General features: G+C 41.3%; 1 protein-coding gene across 15 annotated transcripts in view; it reads left to right on the plus strand.

The window, feature by feature from the left end:
• kiaa1217 (KIAA1217 ortholog) overlaps positions 1-24,956 on the plus strand; it is a 604,059-nt gene extending 579,103 nt beyond the window's left edge. For 11 of the 15 annotated variants that reach the window (XM_033015665.1, XM_033015638.1, XM_033015655.1 and 8 more), the window contains 8 exons: positions 80-260; positions 958-1,115; positions 3,888-4,031; positions 14,442-14,558; positions 19,730-19,804; positions 19,939-21,678; positions 22,148-22,276; positions 22,991-24,956. In XM_033015665.1, the coding sequence (XP_032871556.1) occupies positions 80-260; positions 958-1,115; positions 3,888-4,031; positions 14,442-14,558; positions 19,730-19,804; positions 19,939-21,678; positions 22,148-22,276; positions 22,991-23,473 (3,027 nt within the window). In that variant the 3' untranslated portion in view covers positions 23,474-24,956. Of the gene's footprint in view, positions 1-79; positions 261-957; positions 1,116-3,887; positions 4,032-14,441; positions 14,559-19,729; positions 19,805-19,938; positions 21,679-22,147; positions 22,277-22,843 lie in introns of all 15 variants that reach the window. The other 4 variants (XM_033015700.1, XM_033015692.1, XM_033015647.1 and 1 more) reach the window with 4 other exon arrangements.
• The last annotated feature ends 2,337 nt before the right edge of the window (positions 24,957-27,293 follow it).

Raw genomic sequence — 27,293 nt, forward strand, 5'->3', positions numbered from 1 at the left:
GCTTCAAGTGCATGCAGCTACATCAGCAATTCTAGTTAAATACATTTAAATCTGAGGACCGATTTTATTTTGATCACAGGCAGCAGAGAAAGAGTGGGAAGAAAAGAGGCTGAACATGAATCAGTATGACGAGAAGCAGTTTGAACGACTTTTGGAGGAGGCACAAGCTAACATGATGAAGGGAATTCCTAGCCTTGAAGTAGAACCTGATCAGAAAACAACCGTAAAAGCAGAGGAAGTGGACGGGATCAAACAATTAGGTATTAACATCATCTTTCTTGGTAAGGGCAAAAGTTAAGATGGGAGAATAAAAAGACAACTTTTCAGAATTTTATTTCAAAGCTTTTATTTTAGCTTGAGCTTTATTTTAGCTTTACGTGGATAAGCTTTTCCCATTGAGAGTAGGGAAGATTCAAACAAGAGGACATGACTTGAGAATTAAGGGACAGAAGTTTAGGGGCAACATGAGGGGGAACTTCTTTACTCAGAGAGTGGTAGCTGTGTGGAATAAGCTTCCAGTGGAAGTGGTGGAGGCAGGTTCGATTTTATCATTTAAAAATAAATTGGATAGGTATATGGACGGGAAAGGAATGGATGGTTATGGTCTGAGTGCAGGTAGATGGGACTAGGGGAGGATAAGTGTTCGGGCAGGAACTAGAAGGGCCGAATGGCCTGTTTCCGTGCTGTAATTGTTATATGGTTATTATATGGTTAAGCTGTGGTAGGTTTCCGTACAGTTTTGATCGATATTAAGCAGCAGCAATGCATTTGACATAATAGATAACCTGCTGAGTTAGACGTCTTTAAGGTCTGAAAAGCAAGATTATTCACCCACGTTTGCTTGACCTGAGCATGATGAGTTATGGTTTAACTTCCCCACGCTACCCTCTGACCCAGTATCAATGAGCGCCTGTCTTAAGCACGACAGAGTGATATATGCTGCTTGGTTTCTTGCAGAAGAGGTGCCAATGTTTGAAGCAGGGAATGAAAAGCCGATGAAATCTCCTCCGCCACCACCACCTCCACGCAGATCGTACCCACCTGGTTCTGGACTGACCACGACGAGGTCTGGAGAAGTGGTACTTGCTGTCAAGAAGGAGAGCAGTCCTGTTACAGTAGGTGTTTGCTTCTGGACCAGAAGAGCAATGTGTTAATTGTATTATTACCTAATGTTAGTGAAGCGAGCTGGGGAAAGCAGTGCAAATTATCTAATTCCATGCAAATGCCTTCTTTGGATCTGTTTATTTCGCTGAACGATAAGTATTCTTTGTGAGTGGGTGAACATATGATGAGCGTTTGACTGCACTGGGCCTGTACTCACTGGAGTTTAGAAGAATGAGAGGGGACCTCATTGAAACATACCGGATAGTGAAAGGCATGGATAGAGTGGATGTGGAGAGAATGTTTCCACGTGGGAGAGTCCAGGTCATTGCCTCTGAATTCAATAATTTTCCTCCAGGAAGGAGATGAGAAAGAATTTCTTTAGGCAGAGGATAATGAATCTGTGGTATTATTTGCCATACAACGCTGTGGCAGCCAAGTCAATAGATATCTTTAAGGCAGAGATAGATAGATTCTTGATTAGTATGGGTGTCAGATATTATGGGGAGAAGGCAGGAGAATGGGGTTAGGCGGGAGAGATGGATCAGCCTTGATGGGCCGAATGGCCTAATTCTGCTCCTATCACTTCTGACCTTTGCTGGAGTAACTAAGTGGGTCAGGCAGCATCTCTTGAGTAAAAGGACGGGTGATGTTTCAGGATGGGACCTTTCTTCAGACTAAAGTCAGTCTGCCTTATGCCAGCCTGCAGAAGGGACCCAACCCGAAAGGTCACCCATCCATTTTCTCCAGTGATGCTGCCTGACCTTAATTATTGTGTGCAGTTTTGGTCCCCTAAATTGAGGAAGCACATTCTTGCTATTGAGGGAGTGCAGCGTAGGTTTACAAGGTTAATTCCGGGGATGGCGGGACTGTCATAGGCTGAGAGAATGGAGGAGCTGGGCTTGTACACTCTGGAGTTTAAAAGGATGACAGGGTATCTCATTGAAACATATAAGATTGTTAAGAGCTTGGACACGCTAGAGGCAGGAAACATGTTCCCGATGTTGGGGGAGTCCAGAACCAGGGGCCACAGTTTAAGAATAAGGAGTAAGCCATTTAGAACGGAGACGAGGAAACACTTTTTCTCACAGAGAGTGGTGAGTCTGTGGAATTCTCTGCCTCAGATGGCGGTGGACGTGGGTTCTCTGGATGCTTCAAGAGAGAGCTAGATAGGGCTCTTAAAAATAGCGGAGTCAGGGGATATGGGGAGAAGGCAGGAACGGGGTACTGATTGGGGATGATCAGCCTTGATCACATTCAATGGCGGTGCTGGCTCGAAGGGCCGAATGGCCTACTCCTGCACCTATTGTCTATTGTATTGTCTATTGACTCGTTGGTATCTTTAGTATAAACCAGCATGTGCAGTTCCATTCTGCACACTTGTTTTTCCCACATTGGCCCACCCTTGAGATCAGCAAATACTGTAAGAGCCAGTCAGAGATCAGCAAATACTGTAAGGAGCAGTGAACAATCACCTGGAGGAACTCAGCAGAACATGTCGCTTCTGTGGAGGGGAAAGGAATCGTGGATTTGTCGAATCAACATTTCCTTTCCCTCCACAGAAGCTGATCTGCTGAGTCGGTGCAGTAGATTTTTTTGTTTAGTTCAGGAGTTACAAAACGGAAACAGGCCCTTCAGCCCACTGAGTCCATGCCAACCAGCAATCCCTGCACACTAACACTATCCTACACACACTATGAGACAATTTACAATTATACCAAGCCAATTAGCCTGTAAACCTGCATGTCTTTGGAATGTGGGAGGAAACCGGAGCACCCGGGGAAAACCCACACGGTTACAGGGAGAACGTACAAACTCTGTGCAGACTATCACCTGTAGTCAGGATCGAACCCGGGTCCCCGGCGCTGTAGGCCAGCAACTACCGCAGCGCCACCGTGCCGCCACGTTTGTTGCTCCAGATTCCAGCAACTGCAGACTCTTGTGTCTTCACAAGATTTCCGATTAGGAAAAGGGGAGATGCAACGAGACCTGGGTGTCATGGTACACCAGTCATTGAAAGTAGTCATGCAGGTGCAGCAGGCAGTGAAGAAAGCGAATGGTATGTTAGCATTCATAGCAAAAGGATTTGAGTATAGGAGCAGGGCTGGTTCTACTGCAGTTGTACAGGGTCTTGGTGAGACCACACCTGGAGTATTGCATACAATTTTGGTCTCCTAATCTGAGGAAAGACATTCTTGCCATAGAGGGAGTAGAGAGAAGGTTCACCAGACTGATTCCTGGGATGTTAGGACTTTCATATGAAGAAAGACTGGATAGACTCGGCTTGTACTCGCTAGAATTTAGAAGATTGAGGGGGGATCTTATAGAAACTCACAAAATTCTTAAGGGGTTGGACAGGCTAGATGCAGGAAGATTGTTCCCGATGTTGGGGAAGTCCAGAACAAGGGGTCACAGTTTAAGGATAGGGGGGAAATCTTTTAGGACCGAGATGAGAAAAACATTTTTCACACAGAGTGGTGAATCTCTGGAATTCTCTGCCACAGAAGGTAGTTGAGGCCAGTTCATTGGCTATATTTAAGAGGGAGTTAGATGTGGCCCTTGTGGCTAAAGGGATCAGGGGGTATGGAGAGAAGGCAGGTACGGGATACTGAGTTGGATGATCAGCTATGATCATATTGAATGGCGGTGCAGGCTCGAAGGGCCGAATGGCCTACTCCTGCACCTATTTTCTATGTTTCACATAAGGAACTGTGTTGTGCCATGTTGGTATTTCTCATTTTTATCATAAGTGTAGAGGGTGAAAGGATTCTTGTTCATTTTGATAGTCTGAAGAGAACAGCCCAGTGCTGCTCAAATCTCCAAGAAGTCCTGTGGATGTAAAGGACCTGACACTGACGGCTGCACCAATAGCAGCGTCTGCCATCAAAGAAGATGAAGATGAGGGCACCCGGATAATGGCCGAGTTACAGGTAAATATTGATGACCATTGCTGTTAGAAATGAAACAACGAGACCAACTGTGTTAACCATAGACCAGTGTGCAAATGTTCTCAAATCCACAAAGCTAATTTCACATGGGGGGGGGGGGACACGTGTATTTAATTTTCCCATCAGAGATACGGACAATGATTCTAAGGTTATGACTATTTTAATTTTTAATGACTAGACCAAGTTTGCAAAAAATATTTTTATCGCATTTAATTGTGGCGTCAATTTAAGGCCAGGAGCATTATATTTCCAGTGTCAGCTCTGTGGGTTGAATCTGGCAGAAGAGATGAGAGGAGGGCGGCTGAAGGGAATCAAAGAACTTTGCCTTGAGGTTCTGCATAAACAACGTTTGCAGGGTAATTTAAAATGCTGTTGACCAAAGATGTCAGTTAGCCCATGGCCTGACAAGGCAGAGGGAGATAAATAAAGGGAAGTCAACCGGAAAACAACTGAAGCACAAGCATTTTAGAGTTGCATTTGGCAAACATAACCAAAACTGCTGATTTTCATTGTAGTGCAGAGTTGCAGATTGGGCCTTTGGAGAATGAAAAATAGTGTTGTGTTTTCAACATTGTGTAGTGTGTTATTTGTAATAGAGCCCTCAGGCTCCCTTGGTTCAGGTTTAGTGGAAACTGACCTCTTGCACAATGTACAATAAAATCCATAAGAACTAAGTTTTCCAAAGAAAGCAATGACTGCTTCCACCACGCCTGTATATATGCGTCCACATCCTCCTTTATTTTGAAATTGGATTTGTGAAATTTATTTAGGTTTTTTGGACATTCCTCAGTGGATGCCAATTGCTTTCATGGCCATTACGGGTGGGTTGAGCTGTGCAGGTGACCTCTGTCAGCAAATTTAACTGCCTTTGCAATGATTAATCATCTTCATGCCATTGCCTCTATTTGTGGCTGAGGGGTGTTTATACAATCATTTCACCAACTTTCTTACTCTGTCGCATTGCAGTTGAAATATTGGTTGCTGTCTGACGATAATAAAACAAGCAGCAAAACTGTGTGAACATGCATTAGATTGTTGTCCAATTAAGTGTTATATGTTGCCAGCGACACCTCGCCATCTCATGTCATTTGCTTTGGTCTTGTTTACAGCTGTCAGATTTTAACAATAATGCAAAGATTTGATTGTGCAGTTTTCCCACTTATTGTAGAATAGGAAACGACCAAAGTCATGCCCAGCATTTTAATATCTCCTTTTGATGAAGGGCAAGTTTGTGGGGGAAATACATCAAAGTAGTGCTGTTGAAACCATTAATAATTTCATAGTAACATAGAAACATAGGTGCAGGAGTAGGCCATTCGGCCCTTTGAGACTGCACCGCCATTCAATATGATCATGGCTGATCATCCAACTCAGTATCCTGTACCTGCCTTCTCTCCATACCCCCTGATCCCTTTAGCCACAAGGGCCACATCTAACTCCCTCTTAAATATAGCCAATGAACTGGCCTCAACTACCTTCTGTGGCAGAGAATTCCAGAGATTCACCACTCTCTGTGTGAAAAATGTTTTTCTCATCTCGGTCCTAAAAGATTTCCCCCTATCCTTAAACTGTGACCCCTTGTTCTGGACTTACCCAACATCGGGAACAATCTTCCTGCATCTAGCCTGTCCAACCCCTTAAGAATTTTGTAAGTTTCTATAAGAAACTTTCCTTGAGAAGGAACTTCTTTGGGCATCTCTGATCATTTTCTCACCATCAGTCAGTCCAGATAAAGGGTTTCGACCCGGAGTCCATTTTCCTCCACAGACACTACCTGCCCACCGAGATTCTTTAACAGTTTGTTTTCTTGCTCTAGATTGACGTGTGTGCAGTCTTTTATGCCTCCATCCCTCTGATCATTAGCTACTTGGGTACGACTCCAGAATTAAAATAGCTGCCTCCTGTGGCACTTGTCCTGTTTTTCAGCTTGGATCAAGCACTTTGCTGGTCTCTGATAATATTTCATTGATATATAGAAAACATTCATGAGGCTGAGGGCGAACTTTACATGAAACTTGCACAAGTGGCAACTAACAGCCACAGTTATGAATATCCACATGAATTAACAGCAAGAGTAGGCCACTTGGCCATAGACCATTTATTACGACCACGGCTGATTTGTCTGCAACCTCAACTCTGATCTTATTAAAGGATATGTCCAGTAATATTTCATTCCCTGCATGACAAAATTCCATTTGCTTCAGCCTTAAATAATTGAAGACTCTCCCCCAGTCTTTGAGGCAGAGCATTCCAAATATATTCACCTTAACTCTGTCTTAGAAAGACACCTGCATCAAACTTCCATTCATGGACCACAACTCTGCTTTCAATACAATTATCTCCAAAGTTCATCGTTCATCTCCAAACCTGGGGAAATTGGCGTAAGCACTTGCCTCTGCAACTGGATCCTCAACCTCCTGGCCATGAGGATAGGTGAAAAATCATCATCTACACCAATCACCCCCATATATATACATATAAATATATGTGTATATGTATATATGTGTATGTAAAGCTACGGAAAGGCCTAATAGAAACATAGAAACATAGAAAATAGGTGCAGGAGTAGGCCACCGTGAACCACCGTGGCCTAAAAATCCATCAGGCGAGAATGAAATGCTCGGAGAAGGAGAAAGAGGTGCATCGCACAGGCCTTGAACCTGGTGAGATGCAGGAGGAGCCCGGCCAGGACTCACCCCACAGAGCCCAGTCCCTCCACGCACTAGAATCTCCCAACCCCTGCAGAGTAGTTATTAAGTTGGCTGATCCGTCGGCAGTTGCTGCTGGGACGCAAGTCGGGGCCTGATCAACCCCGGCTGGCTCGCCTGGGCGAGGGTGTCTGATGTTGTGAGACCCGAAACCCCTGATGATCCCAGGTCACATCACTGAGGATGTGTCCCAGCGCATCTAGAAGATGTATATTTTTCACATGTGTATATATATATATGTGTGTGTGTGTGTATATATGTGTGTGTGTGTGTATATATATGTGTGTGTGTGTGTGTATATATGTGTGTGTGTGTATATATGTGTGTGTTTGTGTGTATATATATATATATATGTGTGTGTGTGTATATACATATATATGCATATACATACATATATGTTTCACGTGTTTGTGTGTGTGTGTATATATATATATATGTATATATATATGTGTGAGTGTCTGTGTATGTGCACACAACTTTTTTTTCTCTCTCGTTTATCATTTATTATGATTACATACGTTGTTGTGCTGCAGCAAGTAAGAATTTCATTGCTCTATCTGGGACGTATGACAATAAAACACTCTTGACTCTTGTCTCTTGACCTTATACACTCATGACTGCAACCAAATTCCATTCCAACTCAATTGACAAGGTTGCAGGTGACACCACCGTAGTGGGCCAGATGTCAAATATTGACGAGACAGAGTACAGGAAGGAGATTGAGAGCCTCGTGACCTGGTGCCAAGATAACAAACCTCTCCCTCAATGTCAGCTGGGCAAAGATTGTGATTAACATCAGGAAGTGAAGCAGTGCACACACCCCAGTATACACTGTATAGAGCTTCAGTACTACCCACAATCTGTCCTGGACCACTCGCATCAAAGCTATGGCCATGAAAGCACACCAATGCCTCTACGACCGTAGAAAGCATAGGAGGTATGGCATGTCCCCAGCAACCCTCACCACCTTCTACAGACGAGCGGTAGAAAGCATTTTATCAAGATGCATCACAGCATCATTTGGGAACAGTTCCATCCAAGACCACAAGAAGTTCTGGAGAGTTGTGGACGTAGCCCAGACCATCACACAAACCAACCTCCCTTCCATGGACTCCATCTACACATCACGCTGCCACGGCAAACCCGCCAGCATAATCAAGGTCCAGTGTCACCCCGGCCACTCCCTCTTCTCCCCTGCCCTATCAGGCAAAAGGTACAGAAGTTTGAAAATGCCGACCTCCAATTATGGAGGTTAAGGTTTCTTCCCAGCTGTTATCAGGCAACTGAACCACCCCCTCACCAGTTAGGGTGCAGCCCTGGCCTCATCCACTTGACTAGCGACCTTTTGAACTATCCTTAATCGGAGAATTAATCTTTACTGGATCTTTATCTTGTACTAAATGTTATACCCTTTGTCCTGTATCTGTACACTGTGGACAGCTTGAATGTAATCATGTATAGTATTTTTGTTAACTGGATAGCACACAACAAAACACGTTTCACTGCACCATGGTACACATGACAATAATAAACTACACTAAACTAACCTTAAGTGTAAATCTGTTTATTTTTAAACAGTGACACCTCATTCTAGGTTTTCCCACAAGAGAAGACATTTTCCACATATACCCTGTCAAGACCCTCAGGATCCTATAGGCTCCCTTTCCTCTTCTAAGAAGAATACTAGCCTCGACTGTCGAACCTTACCGTCACAAAAAGAGTCTACAATTGCTAATTTTTCAACTTGATAGCAAAGGAATAAGATTATATTGGAGACCACATCCATTAAATAGAGCTTAGTGATTAAAAATGGGGAATTGGTAAAACATTGGCAATGGAAAATGAAGGAAGGGTATAACTACCCCTGCTGAATCTGTTCTGTGAAGCAATATTGCCCATTGTCTGGCTTTGCTTAACCAGACTTTCAATTGATAAATTGAGAAAAGCCAACCCCGGTTAGTGAACAATGAATGGTGTTGTTTCAATGTGCTTGGGAAAAGTGACAATGGATTGAGAAGTTGGTTTTTGGTGCAGTCTGACTTTAGAGCGGGGTGATTGCAATAGCGAAGCTTTTGAAAGGATGTCCACAATCACGACGTGTTTGTCAGCTGTTTTATTTGATCACACTTATCGCAAATCCCTCATTAATTATTCATGGATGTGTTTTGAGGGAACCTTTTTTTTTTGCACTTTGTTATTCTCCCTGGCACATGTGCTGCCTTTTCGTTGACAAGTGAGATTAGCTGCTTAACATGACAAGCAAAGCTGGGACCTCCATTTGAATGAGGTATTGTGAAATGCCTGTCAGCCCAATTTACCTGCCGTGGGCTTTGGTGAATTGGCCAATGTGAATGAGAAGTTTGCAGCACCTGTTGTGTTGTGTTCCTTTCTTTACGTGGATGACAGAATTATTATGCTTGTCTCCCTGATGAGTATTTTGGATCTGAGTGTACTAGGTACATAATGCTTTCATGAAGAAAGCCAAATTTTAGCTTGAATAGTCCCAACCGGCTGTTTTGTAATGTCTGAAGAAACTGCAGTGAATGCTTATGGTTGAGTAAATCTCACAAGTGACCCAGTAACATTTCATTAGCATAGTGCTGCTTGTTTCTATCTCTGATGCAATGACGACTGACGATGCGGTGAATGTTTTCTAATATCGTTAAATGTAAAGTTTTAATTAAGATTTCCATATGGAGCATGTAGATCCTATTATCTTATTTCATCCTAAATATGTAATTTAATCCTAAACAGAAAGCTAGAAATTGTTGGATGAAACAGCATATAATCTATGCAGGACTTGTGAGAGTGGTTTCTAAGTTAAATGTCTGCACATTAGCCTTTGTGTCTGTAATGTGACTGGTATCCCCATGATTTGGCGAAGTGAAATATTTCAGCTCGCAGTTAGAAACCAACAAATTGAATTGAAACTAGAAAATAGACAGAAAAAATCAAACTTAAAGTATGAGGCTATCTAATAAAAAATAACTGAGTCTTTAGCTGATGATAAGCAGGGCAGTGAGAGGGAGGAGCATCAACATTAATTAGTAGTGTGTTCTAATCTTTGGGGTGTTTCAGACCTGACTCTGCTAAGTGACATGATTATCAGTGACCTTATGAATAAAACCAAAAGTAAGCTGCTGGAAGAAAACTGGAGCATCTTCAATGAGGTCTACTGATCGGCAAAGAATGAGTTGAATTTTGGAAAATAAGAGATTTTGTAAAATAAGATGGAGATCTTGCAGGCTTTACTGAATTCTGTGGTCAGCCTATTTGTCCATGGTTTTTTTTTTTGGACAACCACAGATGCATTCAGAGATTTAAACCTGACTTTCATGGTCAACAATTGTACCACTCAAAAGATCAAGTCAGAATCCCCCAATGATTAGAACATAGTACTAATTCATTTAAATGTTTCTCCCCCCCCCCCCACCTCCCCCCAATCAATAAAGAAATCAGAAAATGCCACCAATTTATTTGAGACTAAATAGTCTTACACTTGATTATTTGAAGTTTGATTATCTATTTTCTAATTTCTTCTCAAACTGATGCCATAATGTGAGTGAGATGTTATACTTATATATATGTTTAATGGTTTAGGCTTACATTTATTACTGTCACATGCAATCTAATCCAATCAAATAAAACTTTACATTATTAATTTTTAAGAGGGAGTGCTATATTTAAGAGGGAGTTAGATGTGGCCCTTGTGGCTAAAGGGATCAGGGGGTATGGAGAGAAGGCAGGTACAGGATACTGAGTTGGATGATCAGCCATGATCATATTGAATGGTGGTGCAGGCTCGAAGGTCCGAATGGCCTACTCCTGCACCTAATTTCTATGTTTCTATGTTTCTATTACTATCAAATCAGCCTCGGGTAGAGTGAGGGGACAGATGCAGAGTGTAGAATGTAGTTCTTGGTATTGAAGTGCAACAGTTTCAGAGACAAAGTCCAATGCCCTCAATGTGATAAAGGAGAATTGGACTGCACCCTAGTTGATGGAAGGATCGTTCAGAAGCCTGATAACAGAGGGGAAAACATTATTTATGAGTCTGGTGGTGTGTGCTTTCAAGCTTCTGTATCTTCTGCCTGACGGGAGCAAGGAATAGGACATAGCAGCTGACTATTCAGCTGGCTCTTTAGTCTTGCCAAAGTTGGGCCTGTTTCCACACTATCACTTCCATGACACTGAGTTCAAGGCCAGAGTACAAACATATCGGGCATTCAAACATAGCAGAGCCCCTCTAATCTCCAAATATTTGGCTTCCTTGGTTGCAGAGGTCATTATTATTATTTTAATAGTTTTTTAAGCAAGTTATATCAGTTAATTAGGCCTGAAGCACATTTATTTTTATTAATTTGTAATTGGTTTTATTTTGATTATTGCTATCTGCTTTAAGTTGATCCAAGACATCAAAGGTCTTTGATGGCAGCAAGTGCCCTCCGGGGATGGGGCCTTGGGATCCCTTGCCTGGAGCCTGCTGGGGGCTGCTTGCTGGCGCATTGCTGCACTTCACTGGAAGGCAACAGAACCCTCCAGGGCATCAGACGTCTGGCCAGCACAAAATGTGGCTGCATCAAGAGACGGGAAGGCTCTAATTGGGGAGGGGGCGGGCGGGATTTGCGAGGGGGTTGAGCACAGGAAATGGTCTGTCTTGATCTTGACCCATTGCATTCCTGGTTCAGACCTCTCCAGCAATCCCACCACAGGGCAGCTTTCCCTGTAACTGACTGTGCGATGATCACTCACTGTATTTAATGTTTACATCATGTGCACATTCTCAATTGTTGGAATACTTTTTGTTATAAAGTAATGAATATCTGAGTACAATTATTTGTTATATCTCTGGATAAATATTTTAAATAAATATTTAAAAAATCTATCCAAAATCATCTATCATCTCACAAGGTTAAAATTTTATGCTGAATACATAACTACTGTGGAAATGCTTTAGCCAGGGAATGTTGCTAGAGGTTACTGGATAAGCATTTACGTTTACGGAAACTGATATAGATCACTAAGTTAATAGGGCACCACAGTCTCTCAAGCCTGTCATTGGATACGATCCACATAGTCCACTTTTTTCCCATGTCACCACAAGTAATGGATCTGTTTTTCCACGGGCCCTTGCTAATACAGTGCTGCTGCAGTGTTTTTTTTTTCCTCTTTATTTTTCTCCCCAAAAAATGTGTGGTGCTTTTGTCACTTTCAGTCAGTTAATTCCAAGATTTTTCAGTCCATTTCTTCCGCTGTGGGGGGGTGCGCTGATTTGTGCATAGGTGAGAACACAATACATTTTAAGTCTTCAGGCAATGATTAATGTGAGCAGTGTTCCAGTATTGAACAGCGCTGTTTTTGCAGTGTGTGGTGTTAATTGCATGTGCTCCATTTGGGAATTTTGTTGAATTCTTAGTATTCTGCATTCTTCTGAGTAAGTTGTAAGTTGGAAAGGTTAGATGCATATTTATCAGTTAAGGTTTGTGTTTACTAATGCTGGATTGTTACCTATATGAAAAGTATACAGATATAACACGAGAATAAATTATTTTCAAAGCTGTTGGTTATTCAGTACTTACCAGACTTGACAGGTGGAGGTTAATCAAACATGCTTGTCGCTCCCATGGCATTGCCCACCCTCCCCAGGGGCGCTCCTTTCAGCTACCTATTCCTTTGGCACTGTCCGAACATATACCCGGTCAATTCCTTTAAACTGACTGGGTACATGCCATTTACACCATCTGGCTGCATTCTAAAAATACGGTGATCCCCATTTAACTAGCACACTCTGCACATTCACGACAATTTACAATTTCTTCCGAAGCCAATTAACCTGTATGTCTTTGGAGTGTGGAAGGAAACCATGCTGTCACGGTGAGAACATACAAACTCCGTACAGACAGCGCCTATAATGAGGGTCGAATCCGGGTCTCTGGCACTGTGGGGCAACAACTACTGCTGTGCCACCATCACTTCATAATAATGCAGATTATTTTTGTAATCAGCCAATATTCTTACAATATGTTATTGAATTTTATTTTTGGTGCTTTTATGAAGTGGGCACTGGGTATAAGACAACAAATTTAATGGATTGATTACATCTTGTTCGGAATAAATTTTATTGACCATCAGAATGAGATGTTGCACATGATAAAGTTCTGTGATGAGAAACGGAGTTATACAGCACAAACATAAGTCCTTCAGCCCACTTTGTCTATGCCAACCAAAATGCCCATCTAAACTAATCCACATGCCTGCATTGGACTTGTATTCCTCTACACCTGATATCTAGCCTTCACTCTGCACTTGTTTATATTTTCACTTAATGATCAATAGAAATAACATAGGTGCTGCTGCACCCGCTGAGTTTCTCCAGCATTTTTGTGTACCTTCGATTTTCTAGCATCTGCAGTTCCTTCTTAAACACAATAGAAATAACATTTTGCTCATCAACAAATGTTCAGTCAATTTTGTCTGAGAAATTAATTCATATTAAAGGGTCAACTAATTAGCAATTCTCTCCTGCAAGCATTTTGAGTGCTGAATTTTGGGTTCACAATAAAAGCTGCATATTTACAATAAGTAAGCCTTTAAATATTTTTTATAGTATGTGAAATTGCAACAAATCTTTGTCTTACTTTTTGCTGGGAATTAAAGCTGATCCGTATAAAAGCTGGTGAAAGATTTGACTTTTCAAAGCACCTCTCATGACTTTGGGCCATGTCAACATGCCACATAGCCAATTAAATAGTTGCAATTATAGAGTGATGGGTTGTAAATATGACTAAGATACTGTATAGTATATGCGGGTTTTTTCTTTTCTTTTTCTTTTTTTCTTTTTTGTATGGCTTTGTAAATATTTGATTAGTGTTCAAATGTAAATAATTTGGTGTACATATAGTGGCTGGTGTACATATGGTGTACATATAGCTGCTAAATTTGTATAAGATAATTACAAGCAGTTGAATAAGGGGCGGGAATTAATAAGCTTTGGCTTCTTCCTGCTCCTTTTCGGACACATACGATTTCATTTATTTATAGATATTGTTTATGACACTTTATAAATATTCTTGTTTTGTTTTTTGTATGCTGTTTCACATTTGCTTTTTATTCTTTTATTCTGTTTGAAATAAATAATAAAATAAATAAATAAATAAATAAATAAAGCCAGGTTGTGATTTAGGAAATATCGTGAAATTGCAGTCAGCAAACTGATAATGATCATGTAATCTTCTTTAATACTGCTGCTTGAAGGATAAGTCTTGGCCAGGACACCCTGGTGAAGTTTCCCGCGAATGGCAATGATATTGTTATGCTCAAGGCATGGGCACAGGACTTGAACATACCGCCTTCTAACTGAGAGGTGTCATTCAGTGAAGCACAGCTGAATTTGTACTTCGAATTGTCAACAGAATATGTTGGCATCTGGTTTGCATGCAATTTCTTCAAAGAGTAGGCCAGTGATAAAATCGTGGCTGTTGTTGAAGCCGCACTTTATTGCCACTTTAGTTTAATGATGTAACTCTTGAATACGAAGTGTAGGAGTGTTTGTGATGACCTCTAACAGCAGGGGGTTGACTATGATTTCCTGGTGTCACTGTATTAACAAAGTTCATGGATTCTTGTATAAAGTGGTATGTGAGTGATGTATTTGTGGCTAACATCATATACTTTAATCTCTCAGGCTTTCCAGAAATGTTCAGTTATGGATGTAAGTTCCAAATCAGTTGTTGAACATCCGAAAGTTGAATTGCAAGCCAGAGATGTAAGGCCCACAACCTTATCACCCAAAGAAAAGAAGGTAACATGTATAGCATCAGAATATGAGCTTGCTCTGCTCTAGTCTTTCCTGCTTCAACACTAACCCCACCTCTTCCCTGCTGAAGCCTATATTCCAAACACTCTGTGAAACTGGCATGCTTTGTGGCCAAAGTGTCTTATGCCATTTCTGCAGTGGTTCTGCATGTATAAAAGATCTGTTGTCATGCAGCTTTGACCTGTCATTAACATGATCTGCAGGGACAGATATTTCTCCTTTTTTAAGTGTAACTTAAAATTCTCTTTGTTGAATTGAATTAAGTTGTACATTGTAATGCCTTTGAAAGCTTCTAGTTTAATATAAAAGTTTTAAAGGCAGAGTAGTAATACATCATTGTCATTGAATGAAACAGCGTGTGAGCTGGTGATTTGACCCAGTCAGGTACTTTGGTTGGACAATTCAATTCAAGCCCATTACCTGCCCCGTTCCCCTGCTTTCTCTGTGGTCTTCCCCTTTGCATTCAACATCTCTCTGATTAATATAATTGTAAGACAACTATAATCTCCTGCATTTTCTCTCTTTTAATAAGAAAGGACTTTCGCTTTGCATTAATGCAAATAGAACATGCAAGTATTTGCCAGATCCATTAATCGTTCGGCATTACTGAACAGGATCTTGCATTTAATTCCTTCATCGGCCCATCCTGATGAATAGAAAAAGGGCCATGAATAATGCATATATGATTATAATATAGAAAATCTGTTAAAAACTGCATGGCTTTGATGTAAACTGTGCGTTTCATCTGATTGAATAACGACTTTATAGTTCAGTAAGTAACTAGGAAGGCAAAATGTTTTCATATTCATTTAAATACCTCATTCGAAGTAAATAAAAATCAAAAGGTCAAACAAGAATCTATTTCAGTGAGACGCAAGAGACAACAGATGCTGGAATCTGCAGCAAAAGGAGGATAGATTTTTGCTCAAGAATCTAGTTCTGACGTTTTTTTAAAACAAAAGAACCATGATAATGTAGCAGTCTTCTTCCATGATATTTTCTGTTTATTCGATGTTTTTAAACTTGCCAGATATTATTGATAGAAGATTGAAACATTTTAATTACACTTGATGATACTAGTGACAATGTGAAATTGTATCATAGAAACATAGAAACATAGAAATTAGGTGCAAGAGTAGGCCATTCGGCCCTTCGAGCCTGCATCGCCATTCAATATGATCATGGCTGATCATCCAACTCAGTATCCCGTACCTGCCTTCTCTCCATACCCTCTGATCCCCTTAGCCACAAGGGCCACATCTAACTCCCTCTTAAATATAGCCCATGAACTGGCCTCGACTACCCTCTGTGGCAGGGAGTTCCAGAGATTCACCACTCTCTGTGTGAAAAAAGTTCTTCTCATCTCGGTTTTAAAGGATTTCCCCCTTATCCTTAAGCTGTGACCCCTTGTCCTGGACTTCCCCAACATCGGGAGCAATCTTCCTGCATCTAGCCTGTCCAACCCCTTAAGAATTTTGTAAGTTTCTATAAGATCCCCTCTCAATCTCCTAAATTCTAGAGAGTATAAACCAAGTCTATCCAGTCTTTCTTCATAAGACAGTCCTTACATCCCAGGATTCAGTCTGGTGAACCTTCTCTGCACTCCCTCTATGGCAATAATGTCCTTCCTCAGATTTGGAGACCAAAACTGTACGCAATACTCCAGGTGTGGTCTCACCAAGACCCTGTACAACTGCAGTAGAACCTCCCTGCTCCTATACTCAAATCCTTTTGCTATGAAAGCTAACATACCATTCGCTTTCTTCACTGCCTGCTGCACCTGCATGCCCACTTTCAATGACTGGTGTACCATGACACCCAGGTCTCGCTGCATCTCCCCTTTTCCTAGTCGGCCACCATTTAGATAATAGTCTGCTTTCCTGTTTTTGCCACCAAAATGGATAACCTCACATTTATCCACATTATACTGCATCTGCCAAACATTTGCCCACTCACCCAGCCTATCCAAGTCACCTTGCAGTCTCCTAGCATCCTCCTCACAGCTCACACTGCCCCCCAGCTTAGTGTCATCCGCAAACTTGGAGATATTGCCTTCAATTCCCTCATCCAGATCATTAATATATATTGTAAATAGCTGGGGTCCCAGCACTGAGCCTTGCGGTACCCCACTAGTCACTGCCTGCCATTGTGAAAAGGACCCGTTTACTCCTACTCTTTGCTTCCTGTTTGTCAGCCAGTATCATAGAGCAAAGTATTCCCAGCCCTCTGCCATAATTCCCACGAGTTTAGTGAAAATTAATAATCCATTGTAAAGGTAGTCGTTAAAATTTGTGGTATTTTCAAACACCTTTTGTTTCATGCTTGTATGCATTTCATGCGGTAAATAATGTATTGTTTTGTTGTGTCATTTATGGATATCTCCAAAAGGGATGATTTCATTAAAATAGGAGCTTATAAAATCATTGTGGTTGTAACTTGAGCTGACCATTTCGTGGCTGCATTTGTACATTGTCCTCCTCCATGCCCCGGAACATCAAAAGGTAGTCTACCTCGTGTGTAGGAAGGAACTGCAGATGCTGGTTTACACCAAAGATAGACACAAAAAGCTGGAGTAACTCAGCAGGATAGGCAGCATCTCTGGAGAGAAGGAATGGGTGACATTTCGGGTCGAGACCCTTCTTCAGACTGGTTAGGGATGGGAAACGAGAGATATAGGCAGCGATGTGGAGAGATAAAGAACAATGAATGAAAAATATGCAAAAAATGTAATGATGATAAAGGAAACAGGCCACTGTTAGCTGATCTCCCGGTGGCTCCGCACTTCAACTCCCCCTCCCATTCTGAATCCGACCTCTCTGTCCTGGGCCTCCTCCATGGCCAGAGTGAGGACCACCGGAAATTGGAGGAGCAGCACCTCATATTTCGCTTGGGCAGTTTGCACCCCAACGGTATGAACATTGACTTCTCTAATTTCAGGTAGTCCTTGCTTTCTCCTCCCCTTCTAAGCTCTCCCTCAGCCCTCTGGCTCCTCCTCTTCCTTTCTTCTCCCCCCCCATTGATGCTGCCTCACCCGCTGAGGTTCTCCAGCATTTTTGTCTACCTTCGATTTTCCAGCATCTGCAGTTCCTTCTAAAACATTGTAAGCTGTTTGTTGGGTGAAAATGAGCAGCTAGTGCGAATTGGGTTGGGGAGGGATAGAGAGAGAGAGAGAGAGAGAGAGAGGGAATTCCGGTGCTACCTGAAGTGAGAGAAATCAAGATTTATACCACTGGGCTGTAAGCTGGCCAAGCGAAACATGAGATGCTGTTCCTCCAATTTGTCTCTCCGCAACTCCCTGGTTAACTCATCTCTTCCAACCCAAACCACCCCCTCACCAGGTACCTTCCTGGCTAATGGAATGATCTATGTCCTCAGTCCACTCCTTAGCAGCAGAAAGTCTTGCTTTAATCTTACTTCCTCAACTTTACTCTGCTTGTTTACTTGTTTAACCCAAGCTCTCGATTATGTTTTTGTAAGGAAAAAATATTTTTTGCTTACGAATGAAGGGGGGCGTTGGTGCATTTGCTGCGGGTTTGACTGTTGTTTAAAAAATGCATTAAAAAAACTGGTTTGATATTTGCACAGTATATATTCTGTAATACGAAATGTTTGTCCAAGAATCATTAGACCATGGGTAACAAAGCTGACGAGTCCTACATCAGCTAGGCATAGTGGTAAAAATGATGATTATTTCATGCAGCAAATTAAGAGTCTCGGACATCCACCCAAAAACAGCACAGCCGCTAATAGTCACATTAAAGTTCTTATCGCAAAATATCAAATTAGTTCAATAGCTAACCCATGGTCTAAGTTCAATACACTTTATTTGCAATGGTATGATCATTTAAATGGACTATGATGTTATACTGATTCTTCATTTGATTTATGTGCTCGTTTTCACTTTTACGTTTACTTTCACGAGAAAACGTTGAAGTTGAGCTTCAAAGTCTTGTATTTCCTTGTTTTCTTACAAATCGCAGAATCACCGTCAATAATCCAGCACATTCCTATTATATGAATCTACTTGATATTTCTGGATTGGGCAAAATGCATTTTTTTGTGGAATTTCAAATTTAATGTTATACTTTTGTGAAGCCCATTTTTACTTCCAAATAGAGTCCTGATTTCTTTCCCAGTCGATTCATATAATGGGACTTGCTGAGCTCTTTGATTTCAGTGCAGAGATTTTTTGGGGTTTACAGTCTATTTTTAAACATCTGTGTTTTCACTTCTGAACAGTTTTCAAGTAGGTTGCAAGATGAAGCAGTATTTTAATTTTTGCTGCCACAAATAGCAAGAATAATCCTTGAATTGAAACTCGGATTATTGCAGCAATATCCATTTTGAAGTTGTAAAGAAAGAGGCTTCAGCGCCTATCAGCTAGACTACCTATTTCTGTTGGAGAACATTCCATTCAAACACTATTTGGATACAGATTAGCTACCGATACTGCTACCGATTTGCATCTGGATTTCTGGTAACAGGGAATTTGAATTAAGAGGAGCAAAATTAATTTTTCAGCAATAAACAAAAGATTTTGCAGAATGGAAGACTGAAACTTATATACACTGAAATCACAGATGTCCTACAATCTCAAACTTGAATTAATACTTGTTTGCTGTGTATGGTGTGAATCAAATTTCTTTAAAGGCATTCCTGTTCCTTTGATATGTCTTTACTTGTATTGGCTTCTTTGGGCTTGCTTGTTGATTTTCTTGGATGTTACTGTTGCCATTTTTGTTTTGGAGCTTTGGCTATTGGTGACTGGCCTTGGTGCTAGCAATGTTTCTTTTGAAATCTGATGCTCGGGGCTGTTTAGATCTTGATATTTGGTGATTGATAATAATGTCCAATCTATAACTTGTGCTGTTCAATCTGGGCCAAATTTATGGGATTTTGCTCCTGTTTTACCTGGTCATTGTTGCTTTGTGAATGCTTAATATGATGTAATTAAGATAATAAAAAATCCATTCTAATATTTTTGTTGCCTTAATTAGAATACTTGTAATTGCATTGTGGATACTGTTTGTGACGGGCGGTAATGCAGACAGATGACTGAGATATGCATTACAGACTTTAAATGCTTTATGGTAAATACAGTTACTGATTTGCAGAGCATTTGTTGTGCAATAACTTGTCATAATCAACTATCCTAGCAGAAACCAGACACTTTTGGCGAGCAGGTTATATGCACAGAGAATGAACACAAAGTTGTGCTGGATTCTAAAGTGGTAAGTAATCTAAAAAGGTGTCACCACAGACCTGCCTTCTGTTGCAAATTATTAGTATTTCTTATTATTGATAGATTTTTTTAATATTGCATTGCAGAATATACTTATTTGCAGATTTTCTTTTTTTTTTGCAGGTTTCTTGCGATACAACAATGGCCTCCGACGTGTTTGTATTCCACGATATTCAACCAGCTTTTACTGAAATGGAGCTTCCGCCACAGGATGAGGCTCCTATGTATTCATCACACCGCAAGGTCACGTCACAATGCTTAGATGAAGAAGAGGAATCTGTGGTTTATCAGTCGCACGTTACCATTCAATCTGTTGAAAATAAGAAAGATATCACTCTAATGAAAGAGATTTTGCCAGCAATAAAGACTGATGAATTCACTGTGATGGGCGACACAAAAAGTGGGCTGCAGGACTTTGACTCGGCATATGTAGCAGAGAAGTCAGCTTGTACAAATATTTCCACAACTCTGGAGATTATTGGACAGAGTGTTCAGCCCAGCCTTAAGAAATCAAGTCTAGCAATACCCTTAGTAAGACCCACTGTAGTTCCAGACCATCATGGCTCATTTGCCAACAAATGTGAATCCCTTGATTGGGAAATGGGGAAAGATCTTAGCATGGATTCAACAGACATGAGTAAACAGAAAGAAAACGTTAGCCAGCCGGTGGTATTGAGACAGAAGCCCCACAAAAATGTAACATTTAAATACTTGGATGACGAATCTTCAAACTCGTCTGGTGAAGATTCCCCAATAAGTGACAACATCGCGTTCATGATCACAAACACTGAGGTCCAGGCTCTATCCAGTGGGGAAGTTAATGAAATTGTAAACAAGAAAGGAGAATACATTCATACTGTAAATGTAGATGCAAATCAAGAGATTACTTCACTTCAGGATATTTACCAGGAGTTTGGCCAGGACAACTCAGTGCTCTACATGGACCGAAAACCAGTCATTATCATCTTTGATGAGCCAATGGACATCCGATCTGCATACAAAAGGTTATCGACAGTGTTTGAAGAATGTGATGAAGAGTTGGAAAAGATGATGTCTGAAGAAAAAATAGACGAAGAGAGTGAAGGATCGGAAACATCGACTCTTGAAGAAACATTGGAAGAACCCACAAATATTGGTGATGAAGTACAATTGAAAAACATGTCTCCCACTGCGGTGTCAGCACCCAGCTTGGTGCGCGATAAGACCAACAGCACCGTACAACTTTGTTCCACTGATGTCAGTGCACCAAAAGAAAGTAAATTTGGTGCCGCAGAAGATGACTCCAAATCAGATTGCATGGAAGGGGGCCCATTTGCCTATAAGGCAGACACAAAGAAAAGGTTTAAATTCAAATTCCCCAAGAAACAGTTTGCAGCTCTGACCCAAGCTATTAAAACCGGCACAAAGACTGGGAAGAAAACCTTGCAGGTGGTTGTTTATGAGGATGAAGAAGAACCCGATGGAACAGTGAAACGGCACAAGGAGGCGAAAAGATTTAACATTGAACAATCGAAAAGCAAAGATGAAGCCCCAGAACCAAGGGAACATGGTTACACTGACGTGGCATCCAATCCATCTCGAACTGACCAAATTCGGAAAAATACTTACAAGACATTGGACAGTCTTGAGCAAACCATCAAACAGTTAGAAACGACTATTAGTGAAATGAGCCCAAAGATGTCGGAGGAAAAGTACACCACATGCCCTTCAAAGCTCTGTGAATCATCTCAAGGGCCGGTATTAGGGGATGAAAACAAATCACCAACTGATTACCTGTTGCATTCCTCTGCCAAGACCACTCAAACCACCAAGGTCAAACCACCTCTCCTTCCAAAAATCTCCACAAAATCAAGTGATCAGCAGGTGTCCTGTTGTATTTTTTTTCTAGTCTGCTACATGCGGGTGACGTGATTCCTCTTTCTGGTTCTAATACTTGAAACTTAACTAGTTAACGGTTTGGTGGACATTGGTGTTGGGCAAAGCTAATGTATATTAATCTGAAAGCTGATTTGATCTATGTTAATTGAAAATACAATTACGCTTTGGTCTAACTGGGTGTTTGACCTCCAGGTAATGAAAGCTGCTTATAAATTAACTTTGATTTTCCATCTATGCACTTCTAATCAAGCTTGAATCTGGTTGAAACGGGAACCGCAGTTCTGTTCCCTGTGCATGTTTAAGGTAAATGCATTTCTGCCGTGTTTAAGGTGGTAGTGATCTGCACGGAGGCACGCTCTTTTCTGATCTTCTGAATCCACCTTGCAATTCAGATATTTTTGCGGGCAGTAAGGATCTACTTTGTTTTAAGTGCAACGATTTGGTTTTCTTGTAGGGTTCAAGTCTGATGTCTCCAACCAGCAGAATGCCTGTCTCTTTGGGATCAAAGCTACGGCAGCAACAAGGAAGTACAGAAAAGGTGACAAAGCAGAAGCTTCAGGACTCCCAGCGACAGTTTCGACAGGTAGTTTTGTTCTAGAAGTCAGTCCAGAAAATTAAGAAAGAAATGAAAATATTTATGAACTTTAAAGTCTTTTTCTTAATTAAATGCATTAAATGTCAATGGTACAACATCTGATTTTAATTACTCCATTAATTTATAAACCGGACCTGGTATCAGCGTATAAATGCTGATGAACTGTGAAATATTTGGTGTTTCTTCTGTAATACTTCAAGGATTTTCTCATTTCTCTGTCAGCCAACTCTTGTTGAATGTCTGTAACCTTTTGTGTAGCAAACCCATTAACAAGTAACTTGCTATTGACTAGTTTCCTATTAATTTTCCATCAGGTTTTATAGTGTGTGACTGGAATGACTAAAGTAACCAAATTTAACCAATACATCTAAACTAACTGCCATGATAACGTATGTCTACTGAATGGATTGGAATATGAATGACTAGTTAGTTAGTTTTATTTTCCAAGCTTGCAGTCTAATAGTAGAAATGCATGGTTCTAATAATTCTCAATAATCATACTTTTTTTCTTTTATTTTCTTTCTTTCCACATTTATATGTTGTGGGATTTACCAGGTCCGTTAAACCCCTGCAAGGCTCACCAGGATAATACGGTTCTGCACTGTTAATTCTTTTGTCTGACTGGGACTGTTCTGACAGGCCCCATAGCTAAAATGTTGGTGGCTCTCTGACAAACTTATCTCCTGCCATCTTTATTTGCAGGCTAATGGAAGTGCTAAGAAACCTGGTGGGGAGAGTAAGGCTACTTCCCCTACTTTATCTGCTTCTAAGATCCCGGCCCCGTCTGCTAGCTCTGGGAAAAGTAGCTCTGTGACTGCTCCCAGCAATGAAAGCACTAACCATCCCAGTACTTCCAGTAAACATCCCTTACCCACCGCTAATTCCCTCACTCCAGTTGCAGGACGCAATTCCCATGCTCCAACTGTGTCCCATATTCCTTCTACCTCTAATGGCTCGCTTAAGCTTCATGCTCATAGCCCTGCCTTAACAGGCAGAGGACAGCCTCTTTCTTTTCCAAATGGCAGACCCTCTTCATCTTCCTCATCCTCTGGCCCCTCCCCGGTTTCTCCGACCTCACTGACTCAAGGAGTGAAAAGTATCCGGACAATTCATACCGCTAGTTTTGCAAGCTACAAGCAACAGACCATCAACCCCAGCAAATCCACTGTCAAAGAAACGGCATAGAGGCGTGGTGGAACCCTCCTTCATCTTTTTCTGTTTTGTTCAACGTTGCAGTAGATTGCTTTTCATTTCATTATGATTTTATAAAGTTCCTCACATAATGTGCATTCAGCATAGCCAGAATTAACAGATTGCTGTTGACCTACAAACACTGAATTCCTTGTTTTTGATGCAAATGTGAAGTAACTTGCCTGTAAATAATTATTCTAGTGAAGCCGATTCAAAATCAGCTGATATAATAAATAAAAGATTGGGTGTTGAGGTATAATGACCGTAGTAGAAAAGACATTCACTTGCTGGCAACATTTTTTCAAGCACATTGTTTTTATACAGAGTATATTTTCACATTGTGCAGTTGGCATTGCTTTAACTATTGTAAAGTTTGAATAATAGACACTGGGATATTGATTTTAAAACTAACATAAATTATTCCATACCAAAATATCACAATACAGGGGGGAAAGCTGGGGAACTGTAATAGAAATATGAATATAAGGTCAAAAGGTAAAACATTAACTAAGTAACTGCACACAGTTTGCACTGAATTAAGTTTTCTTCAGTATATTTGACATTAGATTGCTATAGTAAGAATATGACATAAATGCTTTATTTAATGCTTGTTTTTTAATTTTAGCAAGTGGGTTTTACCTGCAGCTAATAATGCTAAGTCCCGGACAGCTAGCTACCTGTAGCTTAAGGAGATGATCTGTTGCATTTTTATTGACCATAGCTCGCTACATATTTCATTAAAGCAATCAATTAAGTCTCCTTTTCCACAATTAGTTTATAAATAATAATGCTTCACAAGATGACGAAAAGGGACATGATAATGCTGATCAAATACATTGTTTGGATGAGTGCAAGACTTATGTAATGTTGTAGATATACTATTTGTGTTGTACTGCCATTCTCTCAATAATAAAAATATAAGTATTGCTTTTTTGGAGTGATTGATGAAATGCTGTTTCCTATTTTGCATCAGTTTTTATGTAAAACTGACTATTCTCTCTAATTGCTGCAAGCTTTATTTGTACTTCAATTTAATAGTTTAATAGACATAGTTACACAATTGTTTGAAACTCTTTTTTTTGCCTAGATTCATAAAAGTGAATGCTAGTCGTAGTTACATTAAACATTTTTTAACCTATATTAAGAGACTTGTAAAACTCGCAAACCTATATGTTTTGTGTGTATATGAAGTTATACACAATATCTGCTTATAAATCTGCAGGGATGCTTATAGTTTTCACTCTAGTACCAAAGTTTGTTTATTCGCATGTCTTTTTATTATAAGATATATTTTAAGAATCAGATGGGAATATGTGATCTATAAGATGGGGCATGTTTGCACATCCAGAGGTTTTTTTTTGTACATAGGTTTGTTATTTGTAAAACATATTATATTGTAAAAGACTGCATTGTGGTGAACTGCAAACTAGCCACGTGAAGAAGCAATGAAATAAAGGGCCGCATGCTTGCAGTTCTATCTTTTGTCATTTGAGTAATGGTATGTGGATCAGTGTAATCTATTTGTAGAGTTCTAAATGTCCATTTTCCACCCTGCCTTCACACTTCCTGTGTGTGTGTGTGTGTGTGTGTGTGTGTGTGTGTGTGTGTGTGTGTGTGTGTGTGTGTGTGTGTGTGTGTGTGTGTGTGTGTGTGTGTGTGTGTGTGTACCTGTCTCTCTTGCCCTCCCTCGCTCTTTTGCTCTCTCATTCACACTCTCACACAAACACTCACTCTCTCTCTCCATCTCACACATACGCACTCCTCTCACACAAGAGCGGAACTCGCTATCAAAACATGGAGGGGACGGGGGACACAATTTATTGGCGGCCACGCGCGCATGCGCACACTCACACACGTGCGAGGCTTCGGAGGCTCAATCCAGCGCTAAATGCAGCTCAACTCTGCCTGTCTCACCGGGTTAACTAGAGCCCTGCCTGGACACCAGCACGATTTCTCCGTGCTGGCCATATTTCCCGCAGGTCCAGGCAGGTTCACCTGGCGGGACAGGCAGAGGAGTTGAGCTGGGTTTAGCGCTGTTTCTCTGCGCTGGCTGTGGGCCTGGGGGTACAGCTCGTGTCTGACTCCCGACCTCTCTGGCAACCCGTGGGGGGGGGGGCACTCGGGACGGCGCCGGAGACCCGGCCGGGATCGATCCTGCCTGCGGATGAGGCGCAGGTCTGTGCCGCATCTCCCTCCTCCAATCACCGCATTCCATCCTCAGTCCCACCCCCACTGCCTCGCGGAAAGCGGAGATTTTAAAATCCGGATTACAAAAACATGGGGATGGGGGGGGGGGGGACGTGTCCCCTCTGCCCCCCCACCCCCCCGCCCAGGTTTTCCGCCCCTGCTCTCACACACATGCACTTATCTTTCTCTTGCACACACACTCACTCTATCTCACGCACACACACACACACACACTCCTCTCTCTCACACATACATTTTCCTGTTCTCTCTCACACTCACACCTTCACACTCACATTCACACTCTTTCCCTCTCTCTCTCTCTCTCTCTCTCTCACACACACACACACACACACACACACTTTCTCTCTCTCACACACACACACACACACACACTTTCCCTCTCACACACACACACTTTCTCTCACACACACTCTCCTGTGCTCCATTTACAATCCACAGACACTCTCCTGTCCATTCCTTTTAATGCTATTTTGCATAGTTCCCGGCTGGCAAAGAGATGAAAATGTGGAGCTACTTCACCACTGTGTTTGTATTACAGCAGAAGGTTGATACAGCCTTGGGAATAGTTTGCACATTTCTCCAGAAGGACAAACCATATCCCAAAGGATCAGCAATTTGGGAAGGTTGTCTGTGGCACATTTGGAAATTGAGATTTCCAACCATAAATGAAGAGCATCAAATATAATGGAAAATCACCGTATACCCAAGTGACACTCTGCACATTCCAAAGTTTAAAAAGCTTTCACTGAATCCAGAGCTAAAATGTCATGTGAAAGAGGTCAGCAAAATGTAGGTTTTCATTCAAACCAAAGCTGAAAATGCTGTGCCCTTGTCATGTTTACTGATGGCTGTGGGTCCCAGTGCATCTGAAGAAGTGAATTGCAATGTTGTAATCCTACAGATGCTTGAAAGTGGAAATAAAAACAGAAATAGCTGGATAGAGTCAGCAGCATCTGCAGAGAGCAAAACAGAGTCATGTAGAATCAATGACCTTTCATCAGAGCCAGCCATTAATATATAGCATTATTAATTGTCAATGAAACTCTCAGCAGCACGTGTAGCATCTGTGGAAAGAAAAACAGTGAGCATAGAATGCTACAGGACTGGAACAGGCCCTTCGGCCCATCGTCTGTATTGACCATGATGCCAATCGAACTAATCCCATCTGCTTGCACATGCTCTGTATCCAACTAATCCCTGCCTGGTATTGGTATTGGTTTATTATTGTCATATGTACAGCGATGCAATGAAAAGCTTTGCTTTGTATATTCTCCAGGCAGATCATAACATGCAAGAGTACATCAGGTCGTGCAAAAGAGAAAATTGACAGTGCGCAGAATATTATGTTACAGCTACAGTGGAAAAAACGGGCCACAGTGCAGAAGACTGGAAGATCAGTTCATTCGTTCTTGGCAAGGGAGAGCATGTAGCAAATAACCTGTGCAAGAGGCTAAATTAGGTCAGCGAAGAAGTAGTCCTTGAACCTGGTGCTGTGTGCTTTCAGACATTTGTATCTTCTGCCCGATGGGAAAGTGGAGACGAGAGAATGACTAGGGTTTGAATATTCCTCGATTGTGTTGGCTGCTTTTCCGGGGCAACGTGGAAG

This window comes from Amblyraja radiata, chromosome 2 (genome assembly GCF_010909765.2).
Source record: "Amblyraja radiata isolate CabotCenter1 chromosome 2, sAmbRad1.1.pri, whole genome shotgun sequence".
NCBI lineage: Eukaryota > Metazoa > Chordata > Chondrichthyes > Rajiformes > Rajidae > Amblyraja > Amblyraja radiata.